Here is a 25,625-nt window from a genome sequence, read left to right on the forward strand (position 1 = left end):
GACATTCGACGTTGCTCCAAAGAACGGAGCAAGGCATGGTGGGAGGACAAGTGAATCATTCATTGAACCTAAATTTGTTAAGACTGGTTGGGTGAGATGCAGGCGCGTAGCCAAAAGTTTGCCCACGTGGCCCACATGTCAAAAGTTCCAAAAATTGTCTCTGAAATCCTGCGAATGTTTATGAAATTCATGCAGAATCACCCGATGTCTGGTGCCGACCTCTTGGCTCAGGGGAAGGGGTATGGTCTCCGTGCGCCTCATATCCGCCTACGCCTCTGTTGAGCTGGGAAATATGCGCAATTGACCACATCACCCATGCACTTGATTGCCACGGAATACGCGGGATATCGCAAAGACCACCACCGTATCATACCCACCGTGTGTTATATCGCTTTCGTTCATTGACGTTCTTTCGCCAGGTACGGAGAGCACTGAGCGAAACTGCAACAAACAGATGTGCAATGCCTTCTTTTAAAGTGTATTGATACATGAATTGCATATCAATATGTGTCGCTTGTATTGTAGCCCAGAGTAGAATATCCCGCGATGTAGGAACCTCTTAACACAGGTTCAAAGCCAAGTTCATCAGCATTTTCGTCCAGATCAGGAGCGGAAGCCATAATGCCTGCGAAGATGGCGTAAGTCAGCTCCTTTCCTCTTCACGGTATTCGACCCGTAACAAAAATGGTAACAGGTGACTTATAGAGGATGCAATCAGTCTAAAGACGCACACTTTGATCCTTTCACTTGCGTTGTTTTTCTATTTTTTATTTTGACGTCCAGGGGCGGAATCCCAATTTTCCAAATAAATCTCGAATCACATTCAGAATGTACTACTAAGCATATGGTGCGAATACGCTGGAGACAGCCGTGATTCGATGCGTCCAGCGTCGGCAGCTAGATGCTCACCCCAGGATGGTTTGTGTGCAGCCCCCAGCGAGAGCAGGGCAGCGAGCTCAGCGGCGCGCTAGTAGCCCCGGCCGGAAGGCCCTGCAGTAGAGGACAGGCCGCTGTCAGACGACAAGGTCTCAGGTACCGACCTCGCGAGATGCCGACATGCGGCTCGGGGGGGGGGGGGGGGAGGGGGAACAGACCGCACCAGATCGGACGCAGGATCGTCAAGGCGTAGTAAGACCCAATGCCTTGCTGCTAATGGAATGTGTATGCTTGGAAGGAGCCAGCACCTACTCTGTTCAGATGGCAGCAACTGTAAGATGGGAGGGTTTTAGCTAGCGGTGAGTGTGACATCCGCACCAGGCCATTTTTCTCACACAGGCAGACGTTTCCCCACGTACTTGTGCGACAGGCCATCTGGGTGCAGGTCGCTATACCCCCGTCAATGCAATAGCATGTGTTGCAGTACTCCTCGTCGAGGAACTCCGAATCAGGAACACACGGCGCATCTGCAACAAAGTCGAAGTTTGTGGTAAGGCGGTGGGTATCAGGCACGCAGAGATTTAAGCGCAGGCTTTGCACATTGTTTTATACTTTGCGTGCTACTTGTCGTTGCATGGATGACTGTATTGACGGATGCCCCCTACACACATGACTTTGCATCTAGCTTGTTTCCGCCTATACTTACTCCCACCCAAGGGGACCAGAAAGCTGGGGTACAACCAAAGAAGGGACCTAAGGGGCCGGGACTGCGCCTTAGACTGGCAGTTTCGTTTTTCACCATGCAGGGCTACCGACAGAAAGTTGGAAATTGGCGTGATGCGTATTCCCCGAGCTTTCGGCCTCCTTTTAAGAAAATCCTGACTGCGCCCCTGCCTGGGGTATATCATTACATGCGACAGCGTTCACAAATTCAGGGTGGCGTCCAGTCAAGTTTGGCAACACCTAGGACAGCGCTGGATTTTTATCGGGAGGCATGGCCTTTGTTCAGCCACATGTATTTGGGAGCAAAATGAGCCTGTCCCATTCAACTGCTTCATGGGTTGAAGTAATGTGTGTGTGTTTTGATTGTTCTGGGCTGTCAATCGACTTCACAGCTGCTAACCCAGTGGCATCTGCAGTTTTCTGGAAACCTCGGCAAGCGAAGGCTACTGAGGCGAAGCTGTGCAGGAAGTGAGCCCAGATATTTCGAGCACAAGCCCGACACTTGCAGCCACGACTCCTCCTAAGTCTGCTCCCCAGCCAATTTAGTCCGATGGTGACCTCATCTCTCACGACGGACGGTAGGACCTTACCCAACGGCTGGACCTTGACGATGCCCTGGTGGCAGAAGACGCGCACGCCGGGCAGCCGCGGCAGTGTCGACTGGCCGTTGCAGGTCAAGGGTTGTTGAGTCGTCTGGCCGGGCCGACACGCCTTCCTCGTGCAGCTGTAGCCGCCGCCCGTGCATTTGCACAGGTTGGAGCACTCGTCGATGTACGACGGACCGTACTGGCAGTGTGCTGCTGGGGGTACTGCGAGCCGGATGTCAGAGTTGATGTCAGAGGTCGAGCAGATGGGCGGAGTGAAAGACAAATTGTGATCCGACTTTTGGAGGGATCGCTGTCCAGTCAAGGCGTTTCAAATACATAGAAATTGTTTTATTCATCAGTACTACGACCAGGCTTGGTCAAATCGCATGCTACCATAATACTAGGATAACGTGCTGTTCCTGACAATTTCTAGCATATTAACCAGACGGTGATGTGCAGCACTCTGCTGTAGAGATAATTCTCCTAGAAACCAGCTATCCTTGTGTGAGTTACTGACACCTTTTGGCACACTCGATTTTTAGGTATATTCATCAGTTTCCCATTTATTGTCTGATAGTGCTGCGACCTTGCAACGTTTCAGTCCTGAACGCCGTTATCAACGTAAGGTTATGTGTGCCGTGGGGGAAGCATTCCCGGTCACCTGTTTGTGGGTGATGGGTAGATCTGAGAACAAATACGCTTCAAAGTAGAATAAGTTGCCATCGAGTGAGCAAAGGAAAAGATGTGTTCTGTTGCAAATGGCGTAGCGGTTATTTTCATTCTAGATTTGTATCTGCTGACGGTTCTCGCATTCTAAAAATGTGGTTTGTTTTAAAGATGGATAAGGTGGCTGGCGGATCTTTATTCTGTGTTCATTGCGCAGTGCTACCGCCCTTCTTTGCGACTGCATCGTACTAGTACTGTACCCTTTCTGAACTACGGATTTGTGTGCTCACATAACAGTGTGATGCTGTGCCATCTGTAAACAGTGATTTTAGTTTGCGGTGGCATCAGTATCAATAGGCTCTGGATTTGCCAACAGACATTGATAGCATGCAATGGTCACTGCAGAAAGCTGTGAGCGTTTATATTTATGCGCTTACTTGTGCTTGAATGTATACAGGCGTTGTGTTGTAGCCCAGTGAAACCTATGCAGCGGCATATTATTGCAGTCTGTAATGGCAACGGACTACGCTGGCTTTTGAATGCTGACTTACTGCTTATACGCCGACTGATGTTCTATCTTGGCAAGCTGAACACGCACCAGATAGGTCGGAACGCATCTGTTTATCTATTGTGAACCGCATTTGCATAGTGTTGCTGGCAGCAAAACTGATTTCTAAAGGCGTCGCGGTTGTCTTGGCTTCATCTCCTGTGATTCATCGAGGCATCATGACAGCATGCCTTGAACGCGAAAATGGCAGGATATACGCATTATAGTGTCAGCGGTTGATGTGCAGCCAAGTGACAATGTCAAATCACAAATGCAAATGCAAGCGGTGACAAGAGTTTTCAACGCAACAGCCGCCATCTAAGACTATGAGTTTACCATGGACCCCACGCCTTCCAGAGCGGGATCGCCTTATGCATGCAGATATCCCCCGGTTGGTGCGTACGCAAGTGTTGTAGTTCATTTCGGCCTCCTCTCTGGGTGAACAATTTTCGCCTGACACACTGGGTGGGTCAAGCAGGGCGAATCTGCATACATACCCGGGGTGGGGGGGGGGGCATTTTCGTACCACCGGAAGTCATAGACTGCTTCACACATGACACGCACTGATCTGAACCGCTAAAGCAAGATATCGAACATCATATCCTCATGCATTTTAACACACGATGCGGTCATTCATTGCTGTGGTATTACATCACAACGAAGTGGATCCCAAAATGACAAGAGGATAGACTAAATGTGGTGATTTCATTTGCAATTCCCTTCAGTGACAACTGTTGGTCGAGAATATGCACGCGCCAAAAAAGCGCGTGTTTACGCGATAAGACAAGGACGGTGCGTGAAGGCACACGGCATCCATATCGGTAATTGGTAGATGCGACTGCACCGGTGACCGGTAGGTTTCGGGCAGTGATAGCGCGGTCTTCACAAGCTGAAAAACGGCCCAGGTGGTGTTGTTGACAGCTGTTATGCATGGCACATTGGAACGCATCATGCCTTCCTCGAGGGCAGTCTTCGAGCTGTGGCATTCGTGACCAGTTTGTGTCCTGCCTCACAGCGCACTGAAAACCCTTGCAGGGTCCGTCGTCACTGGGGCGATGTGATGGGCACGCGTAGGATTTTGAACGCGCGGATCGCACACTTTCACTGGACGGCATCCAAGTGATCTAAGCTAAGTGAGGTCACATCAGTGGCTTTATCGGACTCCTGCTTGTTGTGATCAGTGTGGTCGTCCCCAGAGGGGGACGAGGATAGCGATAGGACATCGGTTATCCTCTTGGCGGCCATGTTATACTTTGGGCGGTGCTGCGATGGAAAAGGGGTTCAAACAAAGACATGGATAACATTTTACTCCACAACGCCAAAGTGAATTGTGCCAGCGAAGTGGTTCTTTAACAAACGTGACTAGATCGAAGTACAAGTACGTCATAACTCATAAAGCCAGATCTACATGCATCATGTTGTAATATTAACATCTGTCCGGATTGTCCAACTGCCATACCCGTCCGCAGTAGATCCCTGTCAAGCCTTCCAGCAAGCAAAAAGCTGTGAACAATGCCCTGACGCGTACCAAACCGCAAATGCTGTGAGATGAAGCTGGTATGTGTGTGTCAAGATTATGCATAAGAAAGAGACAACATTTTGCTTGAGTGGAGGGATTGTTTGTATGATTGCGTAACGCGTATTTTTTCATGGCTGCGCGACTAATATAGCCCTTCAGTAGGCACATGCTGTAAAGAGGCCCAAAACTCGAAAGCTAGACGCATTTGGGTCACAAGGCTGTTTTAGTTGCGCACGATTTTCGAGAACGCTGCAGCGTGCCAATTAGCCGCGATGTGGTATTAAGGTATTACATTCACTGAACGACGATTTTTCTGTTTTTGCCGATATTACGCAAGTCATTATATCATCTTATCACATCTTTGCAGCTGTCGTCTTTTTGCTTCTGCGGACCAACCCATGTGTTATTAGCATTCATTTAGAAAAAGAATAGACCACTGGCGCGATTAGGTCCTCCGCATCGAAGTAGACAAACCCGCCGTCGCATTTCTATCCTCAAACAAGGTGAGGCGGAACCTCAGGCCTCACACATGCAGACGTTTTCCCACGTACCTGTGACGCAAGCCTTCAGGGTGCAGGCGGCTATACCCGTCTCCGAGCAATGGCATGTGTTACAGTACTCATTGTCCAGGAACCACGAATTGGGAATACACGGCGCATCTGCAACAAAGTCAATGCTCGTGGTTAGACGATGGGTATCGGCTGAGCAGGATTAAAGCAATGCTTTTGCACATCGTTTTGTAGTTTGTATGCTATTTGTCGTTGGATGAATGACTGTGGAGCCCAATTCCCCCCCCCCCCCTCCCCCCTAGACACATGACTTCGTATTTAGGTTGTTTCCACCTGTACTTTTTCTACCGAAGGGGACCAGAAAGCTGGGGTACAGCCAGTGAAGGGACCCAGGGGACCAAGGTCTCTCCTTAGACTCGCAATTTTCGTTTTTCACCATGCACGGCTACTGATAGAAATTTGAAAATCGGCATGATGCGTATTCTCCGAGCCCCGCCCTCCCCCCACCCACACGCTTTAATAAAATCCTGATTGTGCCCTTGCGAGGGGGCATATCATTACATATGACAGCGTTCACAAATTCAGGGTGGCGTCCAGTCAAGTTTGGCAACACCTAGGACAGCGCTGGGCTATTATCGGGAGGCATGGCCTTTGTTTAGCCACATGTGTTTGGGGGCGGAATGAGCCTGTCCCATTCAACTACTTCATGGGTTGAGGTAATGTGTGTGTGTGTTTAATAGTTCTGGGCTGTCAATCGACTTCACAGCTGCTAAAGCATTGGCATCTGCAGTTTTCTGGAAACCTCGGCAAGGGAGGGCTACTGAGGCGAAGCTGTGCAGGAAGTGAGCCCAGATATTTCGAGCACAAGCCCGACACTTGCAACCACGACTCCTCCTAAGTCTGCTCCCCAGCCAATTGAGTCAGATGGTGACCTCATCTCTCACGACGGACGGTAGGACTTTACCCAACGGCTGGACCTTGACGATGCCCTGGTGGCAGAAGACGCGCACGCCGGGCAGCCGCGGCAGTGTCGACTGGCCGTTGCAGGTCAAGGGTTGTTGAGTCGTCTGGCCGGGCCGACACGCCTTCCTCGTGCAGCTGTAGCCGCCGCCCGTGCATTTGCACAGGTTGGAGCACTCGTCGATGTACGACGGACCGTACTGGCAGTGTGCTGCTGGGGGTACTGCGAGCCGGATGTCAGAGTTGATGTCAGAGGTCGAGCAGATGGGCGGAGTGAAAGACAAATTGTGATCCGACTTTTGGAGGGATCGCTGTCCAGTCAAGGCGTTTCAAATACATAGAAATTGTTTTATTCATCAGTACTACGACCAGGCTTGGTCAAATCGCATGCTACCATAATACTAGGATAACGTGCTGTTCCTGACAATTTCTAGCATATTAACCAGACGGTGATGTGCAGCACTCTGCTGTAGAGATAATTCTCCTAGAAACCAGCTATCCTTGTGTGAGTTACTGACACCTTTTGGCGCACTCGATTTTTAGGTATATTCATCAGTTTCCCATTTATTGTCTGATAGTGCTGCGGCCTTGCAACGTTTCAGTCCTGAACGCCGTTATCAACGTAAGGCTATGTGTGCCGTGGGGGAAGCATTCCCGGTCACCTGTTTGTGGGTGATGGGTAGATCTGAGAACAAATACGCTTCAATGTAGAATAAGTTGCCATCGAGTGAGCAAAGGAAAAGATGTGTTCTGTTGCAAATGGCGTAGCGGTTATTTTCATTCTAGATTTGTATCTGCTGACGGTTCTCGCATTCTAAAAATGTGGTTTGTTTTAAAGATGGATAAGGTGGCTGGCGGATCTTTATTCTGTGTTCATTGCGCAGTGCTACCGCCCTTCTTTGCGATTTCATCGTACTAGTACTATACCCTTTCTGAACTGCGGATTTGTGTGCTCACATAACAGTGTGATGCTGTGCCATCTGTAAACAGTGATTTTAGTTTGCGGTGGCATCAGTATCAATAGGCTCTGGATTTGCCAACAGACATTGATAGCATGCAATGGTCACTGCAGAAAGCTGTGAGCGTTTATATTTATGCGCTTACTTGTGCTTGAATGTATACAGGCGTTGTGTTGTAGCCCAGTGAAACCTATGCAGCGGCATATTATTGCAGTCTGTAATGGCAACGGACTACGCTGGCTTTTGAATGCTGACTTACTGCTTATACGCCGACTGATGTTCTATCTTGGCAAGCTGAACACGCACCAGATAGGTCGGAACGCATCTGTTTATCTATTGTGAACCGCATTTGCATAGTGTTGCTGGCAGCAAAACTGATTTCTAAAGGCGTCGCGGTTGTCTTGGCTTCATCTCCTGTGATTCATCGAGGCATCATGACAGCATGCCTTGAACGCGAAAATGGCAGGATATACGCATTATAGTGTCAGCGGTTGATGTGCAGCCAAGTGACAATGTCAAATCACAAATGCAAATGCAAGCGGTGACAAGAGTTTTCAACGCAACAGCCGCCATCTAAGACTATGAGTTTACCATGGACCCCACGCCTTCCAGAGCGGGATCGCCTTATGCATGCAGATATCCCCCGGTTGGTGCGTACGCAAGTGTTGTAGTTCATTTCGGCCTCCTCTCTGGGTGAACAATTTTCGCCTGACACACTGGTTGGGTCAAGCAGGGCGAATCTGCACACATACCCGGGGTGGGGGGGGGGGGGGGCATTTTCGTACCACCGGAAGTCATAGACTGCTTCACACATGACACGCACTGATCTGAACCGCTAAAGCAAGATATCGAACATCATATCCTCATGCATTTTAACACACGATGCGGTCATTCATTGCTGTGGTATTACATCACAACGAAGTGGATCCCAAAATGACAAGAGGATAGACTAAATGTGGTGATTTCATTTGCAATTCCCTTCAGTGACAACTGTTGGTCGAGAATATGCACGCGCCAAAAAAGCGCGTGTTTACGCGATAAGACAAGGACGGTGCGTGAAGGCACACGGCATCCATATCGGTAATTGGTAGATGCGACTGCACCGGTGACCGGTAGGTTTCGGGCAGTGATAGCGCGGTCTTCACAAGCTGAAAAACGGCCCAGGTGGTGTTGTTGACAGCTGTTATGCATGGCACATTGGAACGCATCATGCCTTCCTCGAGGGCAGTCTTCGAGCTGTGGCATTCGTGACCAGTTTGTGTCCTGCCTCACAGCGCACTGAAAACCCTTGCAGGGTCCGTCGTCACTGGGGCGATGTGATGGGCACGCGTAGGATTTTGAACGCGCGGATCGCACACTTTCACTGGACGGCATCCAAGTGATCTAAGCTAAGTGAGGTCACATCAGTGGCTTTATCGGACTCCTGCTTGTTGTGATCAGTGTGGTCGTCCCCAGAGGGGGACGAGGATAGCGATAGGACATCGGTTATCCTCTTGGCGGCCATGTTATACTTTGGGCGGTGCTGCGATGGAAAAGGGGTTCAAACAAAGACATGGATAACATTTTACTCCACAACGCCAAAGTGAATTGTGCCAGCGAAGTGGTTCTTTAACAAACGTGACTAGATCGAAGTACAAGTACGTCATAACTCATAAAGCCAGATCTACATGCATCATGTTGTAATATTAACATCTGTCCGGATTGTCCAACTGCCATACCCGTCCGCAGTAGATCCCTGTCAAGCCTTCCAGCAAGCAAAAAGCTGTGAACAATGCCCTGACGCGTACCAAACCGCAAATGCTGTGAGATGAAGCTGGTATGTGTGTGTCAAGATTATGCATAAGAAAGAGACAACATTTTGCTTGAGTGGAGGGATTGTTTGTATGATTGCGTAACGCGTATTTTTTCATGGCTGCGCGACTAATATAGCCCTTCAGTAGGCACATGCTGTAAAGAGGCCCAAAACTCGAAAGCTAGACGCATTTGGGTCACAAGGCTGTTTTAGTTGCGCACGATTTTCGAGAACGCTGCAGCGTGCCAATTAGCCGCGATGTGGTATTAAGGTATTACATTCACTGAACGACGATTTTTCTGTTTTTGCCGATATTACGCAAGTCATTATATCATCTTATCACATCTTTGCAGCTGTCGTCTTTTTGCTTCTGCGGACCAACCCATGTGTTATTAGCATTCATTTAGAAAAAGAATAGACCACTGGCGCGATTAGGTCCTCCGCATCGAAGTAGACAAACCCGCCGTCGCATTTCTATCCTCAAACAAGGTGAGGCGGAACCTCAGGCCTCACACATGCAGACGTTTTCCCACGTACCTGTGACGCAAGCCTTCAGGGTGCAGGCGGCTATACCCGTCTCCGAGCAATGGCATGTGTTACAGTACTCATTGTCCAGGAACCACGAATTGGGAATACACGGCGCATCTGCAACAAAGTCAATGCTCGTGGTTAGACGATGGGTATCGGCTGAGCAGGATTAAAGCAATGCTTTTGCACATCGTTTTGTAGTTTGTATGCTATTTGTCGTTGGATGAATGACTGTGGAGCCCAATGCCCCCCCCCCTCCCCCCTAGACACATGACTTCGTATTTAGGTTGTTTCCACCTATACTTTTTCTACCGAAGGGGACCAGAAAGCTGGGGTACAGCCAGTGAAGGGACCCAGGGGACCAAGGTCTCTCCTTAGACTCGCAATTTTCGTTTTTCACCATGCACGGCTACTGATAGAAATTTGAAAATCGGCATGGTGCGTATTCTCCGAGCCCCGCCCTCCCCCCACCCACACGCTTTAATAAAATCCTGATTGTGCCCTTGCGAGGGGGCATATCATTACATATGACAGCGTTCACAAATTCAGGGTGGCGTCCAGTCAAGTTTGGCAACACCTAGGACAGCGCTGGGCTATTATCGGGAGGCATGGCCTTTGTTTAGCCACATGTGTTTGGGGGCGGAATGAGCCTGTCCCATTCAACTACTTCATGGGTTGAGGTAATGTGTGTGTGTGTTTAATAGTTCTGGGCTGTCAATCGACTTCACAGCTGCTAAGCCATTGGCATCTGCAGTTTTCTGGAAACGTCGGCAAGCGAGGGCTACTGAGGCGAAGCTGTGCGGGAAGTGAACCCAGATATTTCGAGCACAAGCCCGACACTTGCAACCACGACTCCTCCTAAGTCTGCTCCCCAGCCAATTGAGTCAGATGGTGACCTCATCTCTCACGACGGACGGTAGGACTTTACCCAACGGCTGGACCTTGACGATGCCCTGGTGGCAGAAGACGCGCACGCCGGGCAGCCGCGGCAGTGTCGACTGGCCGTTGCAGGTCAAGGGTTGTTGAGTCGTCTGGCCGGGCCGACACGCCTTCCTCGTGCAGCTGTAGCCGCCGCCAGTGCATTTGCACAGGTTGGAGCACTCGTCGATGTACGACGGACCGTACTGGCAGTGTGCTGCTGGGGGTACTGCGAGCCGGATGTCAGAGTTGATGTCAGAGGTCGAGCAGGTGGGCGGAGTGAACGACAAATTGCAGACCTGACATTTGGAGGGATCGCTTTCCAGCCAAAGCGTTTTAAAATGAACTGAAATTGCTTTGCTCATTGGTACTACGACCACGTTTGCTGGGAATAATATGCTACCAATATATGAGCCATTTAAACGCGAAGTGGAAGAGCTGAGTCGCGATAATGGGCACGAGACGCGGGAGCAAGAGTTGTTGCTCGTTCATAAACCGTCGAAGGTTAAGATCAAGTGGATGACTTCGGTGGTGAATAATCGATTGGATCGATTTTCGCGTTACTTTCGACGGTTCAGTCCTGCCGACACGCAACCTGGTGGCCTTCATCCCTGCCGCCAGACACGTGGTCGTCGGTTTGCGATAAACTATAAATGGCTTTCGTCGCCCCGTAACCGCACCTTCCGGCAGACTTGAACCCCGTCGCTAGCCGCCGCGGGCCCGGGCCACCTGGGCACGGCCAGCATGCGCTGTGGTGTATGTCAAGCCATAACTCAAACAGTGTCACAGATAATTGCCGACAACGTTATACAGGCATTCTTCATAGCTATATCTAGGGCACCCTTTTCATGTTTTCATATTCTATAAGGCCTGAGACCAAAAAGTGTTGAGTGTACTTTTCATAGATATTTGTGCTTTATGACATGCCAATTTTCAAGGCGCAATATTAAAACAGCATAACAACGAGGCGCATAAATGGAGAGCTAATTGGCCAACTGTTCCCGTTAAAAGAAGTGAAATATGCTTTCATCGTTCGGCTTCCGTGTTAATTTGTCTGCGGCTACGTGCTTTTGTCAAAACATCTGCAAACGTGACGTCACTCTGACATCACTCACGTTTGATCTATCTTAGTCTCATAATTGCCATTTTGATGCAAAACGTAGTATTTATCAAGTAAAAACTACTAAATTTCGCAGCGATATCTCAATGTATTTTTGGCGTATCACGAATATGGGACATGGAAAGATTTGACCCCGGCCAATGTCAGGTGAAGCCTGCCGGCGAGTTAAGAACAGTGAACGATGTCCTGACGCGGCTGGACTGCGGATGCTGTGGGGTGAACCTTGTGTGTGCCACGATTATGCATGTGCAAGACATATGATTTTGAACACGTGTATGGATTGCTTGCATGATTGTTGAGTGGGTATTAATGAAAAGTTATGTGAATAAAAAAGTCCTCCAGTGAGCACAGGCTGTTGAGAAGGCAACAATTTGAAAGCTGGAAGCGTTTGGTTCGCAAGGCTGTTTTATATAAGAGTATGATTTTCGAGAACGCTGCAGCGGGCCCATCGGCCGTAATTTGATGTTGTTGGATGAGACGCACTGAAGGGGATTTTCGTGTTCTGCGATGTCATGCTAGTCATCGCGTAATCTCTTCCCATATTCGCAGTTGTCGTCCCTTTGCTCCCGCGTTCCGACATTTTCTATCCACGTGTTACTGGCATTCGTCCAGACGAAGGATCGGTCACTGGCGCGCTGCGATCTCCTGCATCGAAGCAGACAAACCCGTCTTCGCTTTGCCAACCCTCAACAAGGCGAGGCGGAGCCTCGACCCTTTACCTGGCGTGCACGTCTTGCTGGCCAGGAGGGTCGTCTTGAGCGTGAAGCCAGGCGGACAGTCCCGGTCGAAGGAGATGGCGATCTCACCCTCTTCGAGCCGCGGGCCGCACTGGCAGTAGGTGCAGTAGCTGTCCGAACCGGCCAGGCCACAGTCGGCTGGACACTGGCGGTATCCGCTCCTGCACTCCTGATGGTCACCGTACTCTGCAAGGGGAGCGGGTGCACTGTATCACACTATCAAGCCCGCTGGCTGCCGCTCAGGGGTACCGCTCAGGGCCATCTGTTCTTAGCAAAAATGTGGAAATGTTGCAGGTGTTTGCAGATGTTGTGAAGCTGGATCACGAACAATACCATTGAATGCGGTAGCCTCAACGGGAGCATGCATCCATTTGTAGAAACATCATAAAATGTAATCGCTTTGTAGAAAACCGGAAGTTTCACCTGGTAAATACTCATGTGGTTATTGTCCTTGGCAAATGATCGTAAACGTGACGCGTCACAGTCAAACCTCCGACCCATTCCACATCAAACCTATGCCTTCGCTCTGACCGTACACTCCCCAAGTTTTTCATGCGTTGGCCGGTAGACCAGCGCGTTAACCTGCGTTCGGCCGGGGGCCTGGGGCTACCGCGCCCAGCTGTGAAGGAAGTAGACTTCCCCCTGGGATCTCCAACTTACGGAATCTTTGCCGTTCTCGTAAGAGAATGACAACGATACCGTTATGAAGGTCCCTCCAAAAAAATGGAGAATGCACACCAAATTTTTAACCTTAGCTCAAATGTGAGGCTGCCAGAGCTCAAGGAAGGAGGAAACGGTAGTTCTGCTAGATGCAGTTAAAACATATCAATACGTCAAGACGAATATTGACGGCGCAGCACTAAACGTTGAGACTGGGGGGGGGGGGATCATTCAAGCCGGTTTTGTTCCCCCACAAGGGCTGGGTCAAGTCAGGTCATGTCACCGTTTAGTATGTCTACTAGTAACTTATAAAAACGGTGCTTTTTTCTGCCACAATGTGTTTCCAGTAAGTTTATTATGTTAGGCGCGGCTATGGGACAAGAGTATCCCACACACACAAAAATACCATTTTTGGCAGCCTAGAGGTCAGCTGAGGTAAATTTACGTCAAATTTTGCGCCGCAATCGCTCATCTAGCCTCCCCTCCTCCGCTACTGATAATATATTTCATTGACCTTGGATAACCTCATAAGGTATTGTGTGTCCTCCCGTGGTCTATTGTGACCCCACTATGCATTAGAATGATATCAGAACGTGTTTCCAGACAAGTGTTTGAGCTATGGCCCAAACTTACATAATAGCGCAGCCTATTTTGAGCTCAACATGTGTTTTGTAGAAGGCACACATGGAGGTAGCCCGTAGACTAGGTAAATGTTATATGCGCTGTGGTCATATGATGGTCGCACTTATGAGTTTATACTCTTTTCCCCACACGTTAACACCAAAACTATGCAGAAATACAAATACAAATGTGCACTTTCAACGGAAAATGGTAGAAATTGGCTTTGACAGGTCACTGTCCTCACCAGTTTCGAGAAAGAGCTGAAATGAAAATACTCTAGGTACTTCCATCTTCTATTACATGGCATGTTTGAGCAATGGCAAACAATGCACAAAAAACGTTGTGCGTGGTCAAAGCTTCCTAGAGCTTTATCTCTTTTGATCTAACCTAGGTCACTGACCTTGAAAGATCAAAGCTTTAAGTTTAGACAAGCGGTGTCAAATGGCTAGTTGAGCAGGCATTGAAAGTGTGGTGTTGCTGGAAGCGTCCGTTCTTCAGTTCTGTTCGAGAAACCTCGCTGGGAAGCCAGCTTCGCCCCGGCCGGGCGCAGCTTGGATAGACGGAGCACTACTTACTGGGTTCGCTGCAGTTGCGTTTGGTGCAGGCAGGAACACCGTCGGCCTGGCATAGGCAGATGTCGCACTGCACGTTGTAGACGGTACCCGGCAAACACTCTGAAACGAGGCATGCTCGCGTTGACGCAGGGCTCCGTTTCACGCCGCGCCGCGCCGTGTGAAGTCAGGCTGGGTCAGCAACAGTGCAGCGTTTGTGATCACTGATCACCGATCACCGATCACCGATCACTGATCACTGATCACGAGTTTTGAATCTAATGGCTTGGATCCTGAGAGCTCGTTGCGATACGTGTGAAACGGCCAGAGCCTCCAAACATGGGGAGGAGTGAAAGGCATCGTCAGCGAGTAGATCCTGACCACCATATACTCCTTAAATGTTGGGTAGAATCAACCCCTCCTCCAGCCCCACCTCACCCCCAATGGCCACAGGCTGGCTAGAGCTTGCATACGCCAATGATCAGCGGGGCTCGAGAAGGCAGTGTCTGGCATGTGCTATAGCAAGTGACAGCATCATATGACCGGGCATCGGCCGAAGTACACTGGCCGTGCCTATGAAACAGCCGGAGACCACTCACCCCGCCTGGTGGCCTCTCGAGAACCACTCACCCTGCCCGGTGGCCGCTCGAAGACCACTTACCCTCCCCCCCCCCCCCCCCCCGGGTAGCCGCTCGGGGACTATTCACCTCGCCTGGTGGCCGCCCGGGAACCACTCCCCCTCCCCCCTCCCGCCACCGCCCCAGGTAGCCGCCCGGGGACCACTCACCCCGCCTGGCGGCTGCTCGGGGTCCACTCACCCTTCTTGGTGGGCGCTTTGCACACTCTGGTGGTCAGCTGGGTGGGTCCGGGCAGTAGCGGTGATCTGCACTGCTCGTAAATCGGTATGACCTCGTCGCCCTGCGCTAGCACTGGTCCACATTGGCAGTAGACGCAGCCTTCAGCCTCGGAAGAGCGCACCAGGTCACACTTGGGCGGGCAGCGAGGCCGCGGACCCTCGCAGATCTTTGTGTCCCCTTTTGCTGCCGACAGGACAGTGAGGACCCCTGTCAGCGCCACGCTCCTGTGATGCGATCGATTCGCCAATGGAAGAAGGCTGCTGATTGGTCGCTCCACATCATTCATGCATGATTTCTTCTCGATCGCGCGCGTCGAATGTCAGAGAAGTGTCACAGCCAGGTGGCAAACACGCGGCTGCCATGGCATACCGACTGTGAACGCGGACGTGTCAATTTTGTTAAAGTCAAGCGTAGCTACGACTTGCTCCCTGCCTTTGTGACCATAATCACGCCCTTCTCTTCTAGCGCTAGCTGGCAGAGAACAATTTTTTGCACGTTTAAACCAGCGAGCATTCTGAACTCTGGATGTTTCAATACGCATCCAACTCGTATTGCATTTGTGATGTTAAATCCCCGAGAGTGTAACGCGTCTCGCTGCTGTGATGGTGCTGGCTGTGCGGTGCGCATCCTCGCCACCTGTCTCCATGCTCACGCAGCGAGTCGATCGGGCCGCAGGCCTTGAAGAAGGCTCCCGACTCCCTGAAGTCTGTCCCCGGAGGGCACGGCTCGCCGAAGGGGACGCTGACGTCGCCGGGCTCGCCGACGACGCATTTACAGTCGAGGCAGTTCTTCTCTTCGTTGAAAGCGCTGCCGCAGTCTTGTGGACATCTGGGATGGCCGCCCTCGCAAGTCACCGGCGCCTCTAGGGGCGGCAGGGCCGTCGAGTCACCACCTACACAGCGCTGCCGGCGGCACACACGTGGTGCCTGCGCGGTATGTGAAGAAACGGCCCAGTCTGCTCCTCCAATCCTAACGCGTTGGTTGACATTGATCGCATCGCATCAGTCTATGGATTCCTTCCCACCAGCCAGCTGCCTCAAACAGACAACGCGGTTGTTCTCATCAGTTTCTCGCCGGAGGTGGGAGAGCGTCCGGGACGGATTGCACGTTGCTGTTCTCACCGGGAATCGGTCTCCTGCAGGGAGTGCAGGCGGGCTCGCCATCATTGGTGCACACGCACGAGCTGCAGTCGTCGTTGACCTTCCACCTGGCGCCAGGAGTACATCCTGCGGGCAAGCGGCCCCTCAGTCGCGATGGCCCCGCGCAAACGGATCCAATCGCCCGTGATAACCTGGCTGTAGTGCACCACCAAACACAACAGCATCGCACGGAAATGTGAGAACTGAAGTGGCTTCGCGTCTTGTATCACTAGATGCGGACTCAACAGCATGGATAACATGCGGAGTGACCGTTTGAAACAGTCGTTTGTCGCGCAATGCAGATTGTGGGGCCGATTCTGACCGCTCAGGGAGCACTGAAGTGGAAAAGTGATAACCGGAACAACAATTTACTCACGATTGCTGCTGTTGTGATGTTAGAGTGGTGCTTCTGCCGCACCGTTCACCGCACGGCCTTGGAGACGCGCTTGTCAGCATTCTTTTTCATAAAGTCATAGCTCACAAACGCCTGCACGGTGAAATAACGGTCGCCGAACCTGTGGCTCACCTTGCCCCCTGCAGATCTTGAGGCCGAAGAAGCTAGGTGCCTCTTGGAGACCTCTGGGGCACGGCTCCGAGCCCGGCACCGCCAGGTCGCCGAAGTCCAGCTTGGGACTGCATTGGCAGAGGAGGCACTGGCGGCTCTCGTCCAGCGACTCGACACAGTCAGGCGGACACGGGTTACCGCAGTAGCGGCTGGTCCCGCCGCCCCCGCTGGCGCCGCCGCCGGCCGGGATCGCTGTGGGTGTTGGCGACCAGTGACAGTCTGGGAGTCACAGAGGGCCGGCGCATGCACCGGAGGAGCCACAGTTGTGGCATTAGTCGCCCACCGGATCTTTCGCGTGGGCGGGTAGCAAGGGAACCTTTATCAATGGTGGCGATCACATTTTGACTTCGTTTTTTCCTTCACTCAGATTGCTTTTATTCGGCATTCACATTAATCTCTTTATTCTTACATATGACGCACATACATTAGAAACATTACAGACGATAACACATTACATAACCACAACACTTTGCAAACGACATGTGGTTACACTTCATACGATACAACTGACTATTTTGCTTTCCGTTTTTCCACATCCAGACGTTCATGCCATGAACGACTTGGCGTGCGCGTGACGACGTGCCATACTCCCGAATAAGAGTGTTTACTGGCCGTTTACTGGCCTGTTAGTGGGCCGTGCGGTTGCCCGCGTGCGCCACCCAGAATGCTGTGTCTCGCCGTACAGCTCATAAACCCATTATCCCGATATGGTAGAGTACGGCGACAGGTCCAGCCCACTGGCGGAGAAGTTCACTGTGGTCTTGAGCTTGTGCCTGTTCTGATCCAGCTGCAGTAAGAACCATTTGAGGCGTACTGCAAGCGTGTGTGGGTGCCTCTGGATCTTGATGTTCTGGGAGTAGTTTTGACGTTTAGTGCACGTGGAGCACGTGTGATTTTCTTCTCCGCCAAGCATCTTCTCCCTGGTAAAAGGGTTAAAGCAGCGCGCCTGACTCGTCATGAATGGGATTGGCATGCTCAGATCCCAGAAAGGTCCAAACCTCACGAACGCGTGGACACATACCGCGCACCGCAGCGTAGGCTTGAGCTATTCGACAAGCGGGTCGACGAACGTCGAGTTCTTCAGGAAGAGGAAATGCTCCCAGGCCTCAGGCGGTTTCCAACTGGCTAGCACTGAGGCTGTCATCAATGTGGGTGACTTTCGGCTGGGTTCTGGATGGATCTCGGCTTGGTTGTCGACACGGTTCTCGTGCGGGGCCCTCGTGGCCCTCGAGGCCCTCGTGCGGGGCCTCCAGCAGCGATCTGAGGAACTCTTGTGCGTTCTGCTGCTGGTAGTCCATGAATTGTGCCATAAAATGTTGGAATAGTGCCTTTAATGAGGAGGTGGTCAGCGCCTGGGCAGCCTCATCTGGGCTCTTCTATATGTATCGCACCAGCGTGGCAAATGCTCTGATGAGAGCACGCTTCATGGCGGAGGTGGTCGTGCTGATGCCTCTGAGGTACTCGTCTCGCAGGAGGTAGTCATGGCGAGCGCGTGAGTTGCTCAGGCATTGCAGCACCGTGTTCGTGAAGCACGTACCATTGATGTTCCAGAATCCCGAGAGGCCGAGCGGCCGTGCCGCGGGCGAGCCCTGCCGTCATCCTCGCTCGAGCTAATGATACCCGGGCAGCTCAACCTGGAGGCGGCCGGGCCTGGGCAGATGGCCGGGCAGAGCTGCTCCCGGTCCCACTGCTTAGTGCGCGCCCATTCGGCCTTCTGCTCCCCCTGCCACTCCTTCCTGGTGATCTCCAGAGTTAATCAGAGACATTTCGGCTTTACCTGAGTTTCGTTCATATATACTCCAAGCCCGTGGTGCCGGACTTACGGTTCTGGATAACGCCACAGGCAGCCTCGGTGCAGACAATCCGCCCATCGCGGGAGCAGGAGCAGGCGTTGCACGCGTCTTTCCAGGATGCACCAGGAGTGCACGTGTTTGGGCGGTTAGCTGCACCAGATGAAGGCACAGTTACGAAAAATATTGCCCAAGATATGCTGACAGCTTGAAAAGGCGGACAAAAACAAGTCCATTAAACACATACGAGCCATCGCATTTAACCCTCTAGTCCCTGGTGAAATGGTCGACGTGTCATTGGAACATGAAATTAAGCTTGTTTGGTTATTTTCTGTGATCATTAGGTTATTAAGCCACATTGAGATGGTGGATGCTCCGTGGAGTCTGGCAGATGAGGCTCAGATTTATGTCGGGTATTTTTTGCAGTATGCGGCTGGAAGGATCCCTGGCAAAAGCTGAGCTTACATCAACATGAACCGACAAGGAAACATTAAGACCTAATTTCTGTTCAAAGGACGCCACTCACTTGCCGCAAACCGGACGAATGTGCCGTGGCAGAAGTACCGGATAAGATTCTGTATGCGAATCTCCCCCTCCCTTTCGCAGCGCATGGGTTTTTTTGCGATGCTTCCGGGGTGGCACGCCTTGCGCGTGCACCGGTAGCTTCCGTCAGGAATGCAGTTGCATCTGTTCTCGCACTGGTCCAAATAGGATTGGCCGTATCGGCAAGAGACTGGAAGCAAGCACTGGGTGTCAATAGCAATGCTGTACTTTCAAAAATGACCTTAGCGAGTAGACTCGCTTTGACTGAACTTGGAAAGGGAACGGAAGCTGCATGGTGAACTCTGACCAATGTGTCTTCAACAATGTTGACACCCCTCTCCGCTAACATCCAACAATAACGAGAATATCCCCAGGCTCCAGGGGCCGATGAGATGGTGAAAGCGTTCAGCAGTTTGAGCCCCCCGGGTTCCATTGCTGCTCTTGCTATCAAGAGCCATCGGTGCGGTTGGGGATGCTCATATTGCCCGTTTCAGGGAACGGTGAGAAGCAGGCTTCTTAGCAGTCAATATGCTTGGAGTCGCCAGAATAGTCAGAATCCAGAGAGAATAGGAAGATACCTGGGACGAGTCAGGGGAGCTTCGCAACAGTTCAGTGCAAAGACATGGGCACACTGAACATTCACGCATATTGCAACGGAGATATCAGCAAACCATTGAGCAGGCTACCGCTCAACGTAGAACTGGGAGTTTTGGCGTACATTGTTTATGAATGCGTCGCTGTACCATCATTTGAAAACTGGACTGATGAGCGCCGGCGGGACGCCACGTTGCCCAGGTTGTTGCTCAAGCTCCTTTTTTAGAAAGCACATGTTCAATGTCACATGAAAAGTGGTACCACGAAAATGTGCAAGCCAGCCGCCGTAATCCGCCCAGATTAGACACTAAGCCACGGGCGGCGCCTGGATGCTGTGCAGCGTTAGCGCAGCCAGTCACGCCATCCACGGTGCTCGGGACAGGGCGAGCCGTAAACACTGGCCGCCCGGCCAAGCGTGTGCCCCCAGCCACTGCCAAGCACGCTGGCGAGGGGCGACCCGGCAACCCGCCGGTCCCGCTGATACAGAGCTGCCTGCTCCTCGGCGCTGACAAAACACAGAATGCACCAGACTGATGTGTATATAAGATGGCCATAAATCTAAACATGTGACAAATTGAAATCACCCTTCCAGCAGCTCATCAATGTCGCGGAGCGGCACATGCTAGCCGATTTCACGACGACGTAAGTTTTGTACCTTGCATAACTGCAATGTCACGGAACTGAATTTAGTACGGGAATGTTCATCACTTTTACTTGGTGGGATCATGGGTGCGCATCAGTCGTTCGAATTTAACGGGAAAAGTGGAGGTTTTTATGATGGGGGACAGCAGCACATGCGGCTGACGTCACAAAAAAGCATGTGGATACCGACTAATGTTATGAAAGGCCCGTGCATTACTGCACCGGCAACTTAGCCACCGAGCATACTTTTCCCCGATAGTGATTTGGTGCAATTAATCACATTTGACCAAAAGTTGGCAATATTTGAATGAAGAGCGTCACAGGCAAAAGCCTGTAATCTGAGTTCGACGTCACCCGCCATAGACAAAGAATTCGGAGAGGGACGTATTGGAATGCAGGGCGATACCAACCAATCATTTAACCGGGGAAACTCTTACCCAGCGTGATTATGTGACTTATGCATTCCGTGATGATTCTGCGGCAGCTCCACGCCGCACGGCAGCAACCATATCACATAGCAGCCACCGATGGTGGCTAGCCTCTGCCAGCAAGTCTTCGCCTGGCTCTGTACGAATCCCTTCGCCGCCCCAAAAGTCTCCACGGACTGTGTATCCACAGATCCTGACGTCGCTTTGCCAGGAGACATGTGAAAAATGCGCTCCGCTACTGCCGCCGTCGCCGTACTCGAACACGGAGGCCCAGCTCATCCGCGTGCAGCTGACGAACAAGTGGAAGTTTTGATCGCTGTTGGGACATTTCAAGTCGCCTTAAAACTTGTCTATACATGCCCGTATTTGCCGATGCATTATCGTAGCCCAGTGCATCGATGCGTGCGATGCATTCATCACAACGTAATGATCAGTTCTTTGACGTGGTCCTTCGCCTTACGTCCTTGTGGAGTGTAGCTTGGCATGTTCTGACTCTGACTTCCCCAGCACCACTTCTGGCCTTGACGCTCTTGTTAAGGCCTGCAATGGATTTTGAATTTTTTCTTCCATCCAATTGCAGTTTGATTGATAACTTTTTCTTAATTGCTTCAATGGCGTGCGTGCGGTCCCACGTCAAGTATCATGCCTGCACGTCTGGTGACCTCTTGTCGTGCTGCGTGCCCAGCTCTTCATATTCCCTCGGAATCGGTGACAAAGCGTTTGCCATCTTTCGAAACACACCCGGTGTCCACCTGGACTTCATTACAGATGGTGGTGACTAGTACACTGGATGTGCCGACAATGGGGGGAACCGTTTGAAGGAATATTCCAAATTTGACGATATTGAAGCACGCATAATGTATGGTGAAGTAAGCTTACTTAAGCTATTGATATACTTAGAAGTGGAAAAGGCTGCTCTAGAAAACAAGATTTCCCCATTTAGCAAAAAAGAACTCTTTAGAACGAGTTGTTTGACTGCGTCTTAGAGCGTTTCTATAACGTTGAGGTGCTGCCAAACTGGTCGTGCGAAATTGACACCTTAGCACCCACTCGTAGTACTTCAAAATGGCGAGAGATGCCAGAAGAGGTGCAGGAAGTGTTCGCTGAGCGAAATATCGTTATGTGTTCGTGTTTGGGTTCCTTCTCGTGGTGTTGCATACTCATCCGCCATTTTAAGATGCTTACTTGTATTCACTTACTCAATAATGGTGCTATTCTTAAGTTATGCAATTGCGAGTTCCATTTTCGTAATAACCGGCAAGTGAAGCGACCATGTCCAGCTTCTTATACTATATAGCACAAAATATGATTCATGACTGAAGCTCACACAGCCTGCTCCGCGTTGACTGAAAGCCAGTAGACGTCAACTCTATTCGTGCTCGCGGACGCCACATCTGAACGGCTTGGACGATAATATTCTTCCTGGTCTCAAACATAGCATGGGTTATGGAGCAGCAGGATTTGAATGACGCTGTCATGGTGACACACCTGCCTGAATGGCCTTGAAATAGTCTGCAAGATATATTTTACACATATCTGCGAGCGTATGGTTCAGAAATTAGAGTGCTACAATGCCGAAAAACGGGAAATAAAGGCCTTGCTTGCTTGCATCAAGTAAAATATTTCTTATTAACTGTGTCCAAATGAGTTGTACACTGATAAGCGCATGAACGGCTCCATGGCCCGGTGTAAGACGGGGAAATTAAGAAAGAGAAATATGGTGATCAGTGCCACGATGGTGGATTATCTCTGGGATGAAAGGCTCCCCGCTCTCACAGGAGAATCTGGTATTTCCGGTCAATAAAACGGAATGCAGCATGAGTATGGCTATCGCGCTATGGCAAAGAAGCACAGCGGACGGGGGTTCCAGGCTCAAAAATAAGAGCTTTCAGAAAGTGCGAAACACCTTGCAGGTCACCAATGAAGGGTATTTTTTCATATCAGGATGAAGAGATATGCACTTAGTCCAAATATACGCATTCGATTGACGTGTACAGTGTCAAAGAAGCGTTAGTCGGTTTTGGTTTTCAGGTGCAGGTTTTCAGGGTGCGGACGAACATTACCTCAAAATTATGCAAGCACCACAGCGGCTCTCAATGGAAAGCGTACGAAAATACATGCACTTGTTAAACCGGGTGAAGCGAAAGAAACATGTCGTACACGAGCACCTCCAATGGGATCAAGGAGGGCCCATGTCACCCGGAGCGTGACAGCTGTTACGAGACCACAAGCTGAGACGTTACGCTTACACACTTTTGTATGTTTGCGCATTTCACCCTTCATTTTTGCGCAGTCAACAGCATCTCAAGCGAACGTGCCGCGGCGGGTCCAGGAATGACAAAGTACCGGCGAAGGGGCCCTGTATTACACTGAGACCGTGGCCGCTAACAGCGGAGTGTCAGGTGACGGTACGGCGGTGGGCTTCATTTCGGCAACGTGTCTCTACTTTCCCTCTTTTTGAAAATCAGATACACTTAGGGGACGCGTACACATATGCTATATAGACAGCATGCTTGAGCGCAGGCAGCCTTGTGGCCGACAACAGCGCTCACTATGGGGCCTGGCCTCCCCTTTTCGTCACTCCAATATGAGCACTGGCTCCACCTGGGCCAAACTAAGACTTAAACCTACTTTGCTCAGAAAAGAAACGAAGCATCGTTCTATTTTTCTCCATGCACTAAATCAAAAACCCGTTTCGACAATGCCGTTTGTCAATCCCTCCGGCATTACCTGTAAAAACACGTGAATTCTAAGTACTGAAAGAGTGTGCAAGAGACTCGAGCTCAGATCGAGACATCAGGGCTTCGAATTGGCTGCAGCTTCTGAGTACTCACACAAAGGCCGTCACAACGCTTTAAGAAGGGAGCCAGCACAACACTTACTCTGCCGGTACGGCTCACTCGTGGCGAAGGCGGCAGCCACCAGGCCAGTCAGCAACAGCAGGATCGGCGCCATCCTGGACAGAGCTGAGATCTGCTCCGGGATGCAGCCGGCCCGGGCTGCTGCTTTATACACCTCCTGCAGGCCCTCAAATCTGGGGAGGGGATGGGGGCCCGGTGGGCTGCACCACGCGCCGCCAGGGTGCAGGACCACCCGCCCAGCGTTGGGGCTCCGGCGACGGTCGCGCTCCGGAGCCCTGCAAAGGACGCACTTTTGCGGTGATCTGCACGGGAACGCGGTGCCAAAAGCTGGCGTGACGGCGGATCGACTGTTGATGTTTTAACGAGCTCGGTTACACGCACACTAGGAACCGTACAGCGCGGGGTGCCTGACAGGCCACAGTGCCTGGCGGCTGCAGGTCATGTCAACTTGTGAACTCGGTTTATCTGGGCTACCCGGGCTCGCAGTCGGACTGGGGTTATGACATATCGCTGGTCCGGGCGGAACCGTGTAGCCTGAAGCCACCATGGAGGTGTTCATCCAGGTACTTGGCGGCATAACGGGAGCTTAAGGCGATTCATGTGAGCATTTGTATTCCACAAAGCGGAGCGGGTTTGCTGCTTGGTTTCTGCAGTTTCTGACAAAGTTGATGACGCGAGCTTTGATTGGGCTGAGTGATGGTCAGGCACTGCAAAGAGTCCGCATCATGGTCGTTGATGGTGGCCGATGGATGTTTTCATCATGCGTTTGCATCATGGCTGCTGATGTGACTAGGAACTGTTGCCAGCGTGCCTTTCCTCATTTTATTTTTATTTTTATTGTCTTTTTAGTGCGTCTTATTGGCATGATTTATTTGTATTGCCCACCAATGGTCTCCTTCAACCCAACCATGCTTTGTCATGTCAAGCTTCTCTGCTTTGCAGCAGGTTTTTTGTAGATCTGTAGTTCCGCTGTTCGTGGATGGCCTGTTCCTTCCTTGTTTGACCTTTCATGGTCGCATGGAACGTCGTATACGGAATTAGACTGTTAAATGTTTTCCGTAATGGCCGTTGACCTGACCTTGGCGGCGGTTTGTCATGCTGTCTCGTCCCTGAAGGCCGTTCTGATGTGACGCCCACACATCCCTGAATCGACTCTGACTGACCACTGCTGTGTGGAAGTGATGTGGTCCGGAGGGGGTGACTTTGAGCTGCCCTGCTGTGTGGAAGTGATGTGGTCCGGAGGGAGTGTCTTTGAGCTGCCCTGCTGTGTGGAAGTGATGTGGTCCGGAGGGGGTGTCTTTGAGCTGCCCTGCTGTGTGGAAGTGATGCGGTCCGGAGGGGGCGTCTTTGAGCTGTTCAGTGCTGATGAATGGTCTTGGCGTTTATTGCATAAAGGCTGTCAAGTAGCCGCTGCTTTGAATAGTTTCAACGACATAGCTCATGTTCTCTGTTCCGATTTCGTCTCCCTGCTGGAGCTTTCCACGCGATTTGCAGCTGCAGTACATCCGGTCACTCCTTCTTTGGCGAGATCCGTGAGGTGGCAATCAGCGTTCAAACACAACCGGCTGCTGTCGGCTTGCAACACACCGATGTCGAGAGTACGCTGTCGATCCTCTTCACTCGTACGTTGAGGACTGACAGCGTCTCGTTTTCCGTCTTTTTTGTTCTGCTTTGTTTCCATGCTCCGCAGTGGAATGACAGTCGCGGCCCGTGGATGCGGTTCAGAAGTCCGGGCACATCGTCCCACTGCCGCCAGATGTCGTGTTTCTAGCCAACGCATCGAAACTCTGCTGTTGGCTGTAATGCTATGTCCAACGCTAAGCCTTGTAGCTTCAGCTTCATGCTTCATGTATGTGCTGTCAGTCGTTGGTGACAGTGGTGAGCCAATAGCCGCTGGCCATGACAATAAATAGCTGTTTCATCCATTGGTAGC

At 51.2% G+C, this 25,625-nt stretch overlaps 1 protein-coding gene across 1 annotated transcript; it reads right to left on the reverse strand.

Annotated features, from left to right (window-relative positions):
- Window positions 1-457: 457 nt before the first annotated feature.
- On the reverse strand, window positions 458-23,825 carry LOC119102583 (kielin/chordin-like protein). Its single transcript, XM_037226005.1, has 15 exons — window positions 23,714-23,825; window positions 16,796-17,026; window positions 16,252-16,356; window positions 15,783-15,992; window positions 15,092-15,313; window positions 14,298-14,396; window positions 12,424-12,627; window positions 10,595-10,813; window positions 9,676-9,783; window positions 6,392-6,610; window positions 5,470-5,577; window positions 2,190-2,408; window positions 1,296-1,403; window positions 910-990; window positions 458-625 (listed from the first exon to the last, which is right to left on the reverse strand). Exons 1-14 carry the CDS (start codon window positions 23,784-23,786, stop codon window positions 968-970), a joined length of 2,148 nt encoding a protein of 715 aa, XP_037081900.1. The 5' UTR covers window positions 23,787-23,825; the 3' UTR covers window positions 458-625; window positions 910-967.
- Window positions 23,826-25,625: the final 1,800 nt, after the last annotated feature.

Source organism: Pollicipes pollicipes, unplaced genomic scaffold (assembly GCF_011947565.3).
Source record: "Pollicipes pollicipes isolate AB1234 unplaced genomic scaffold, Ppol_2.1 Scaffold_5724;HRSCAF=6776_pilon_pilon_pilon, whole genome shotgun sequence".
Lineage (NCBI taxonomy): Eukaryota > Metazoa > Arthropoda > Thecostraca > Pollicipedomorpha > Pollicipedidae > Pollicipes > Pollicipes pollicipes.

Excerpts from the sequence above, each read along its gene's own strand:
- LOC119102583 (XM_037226005.1), bottom strand. The coding sequence starts at position 23,786 with ATGGCGCCGATCCTGCTGTTGCTGACTGGCCTGGTGGCTGCCGCCTTC. Across the intron at positions 14,397-15,091 it reads CAAAGCGCCCACCAAGAAGG|AGTGTTTGCCGGGTACCGTC; the intron begins GTGAGTGGACCC and ends GCCTCGTTTCAG. Across the intron at positions 6,611-9,675 it reads CCTGAAGGCTTGCGTCACAG|TACCCCCAGCAGCACACTGC; the intron begins GTACGTGGGAAA and ends TCCGGCTCGCAG.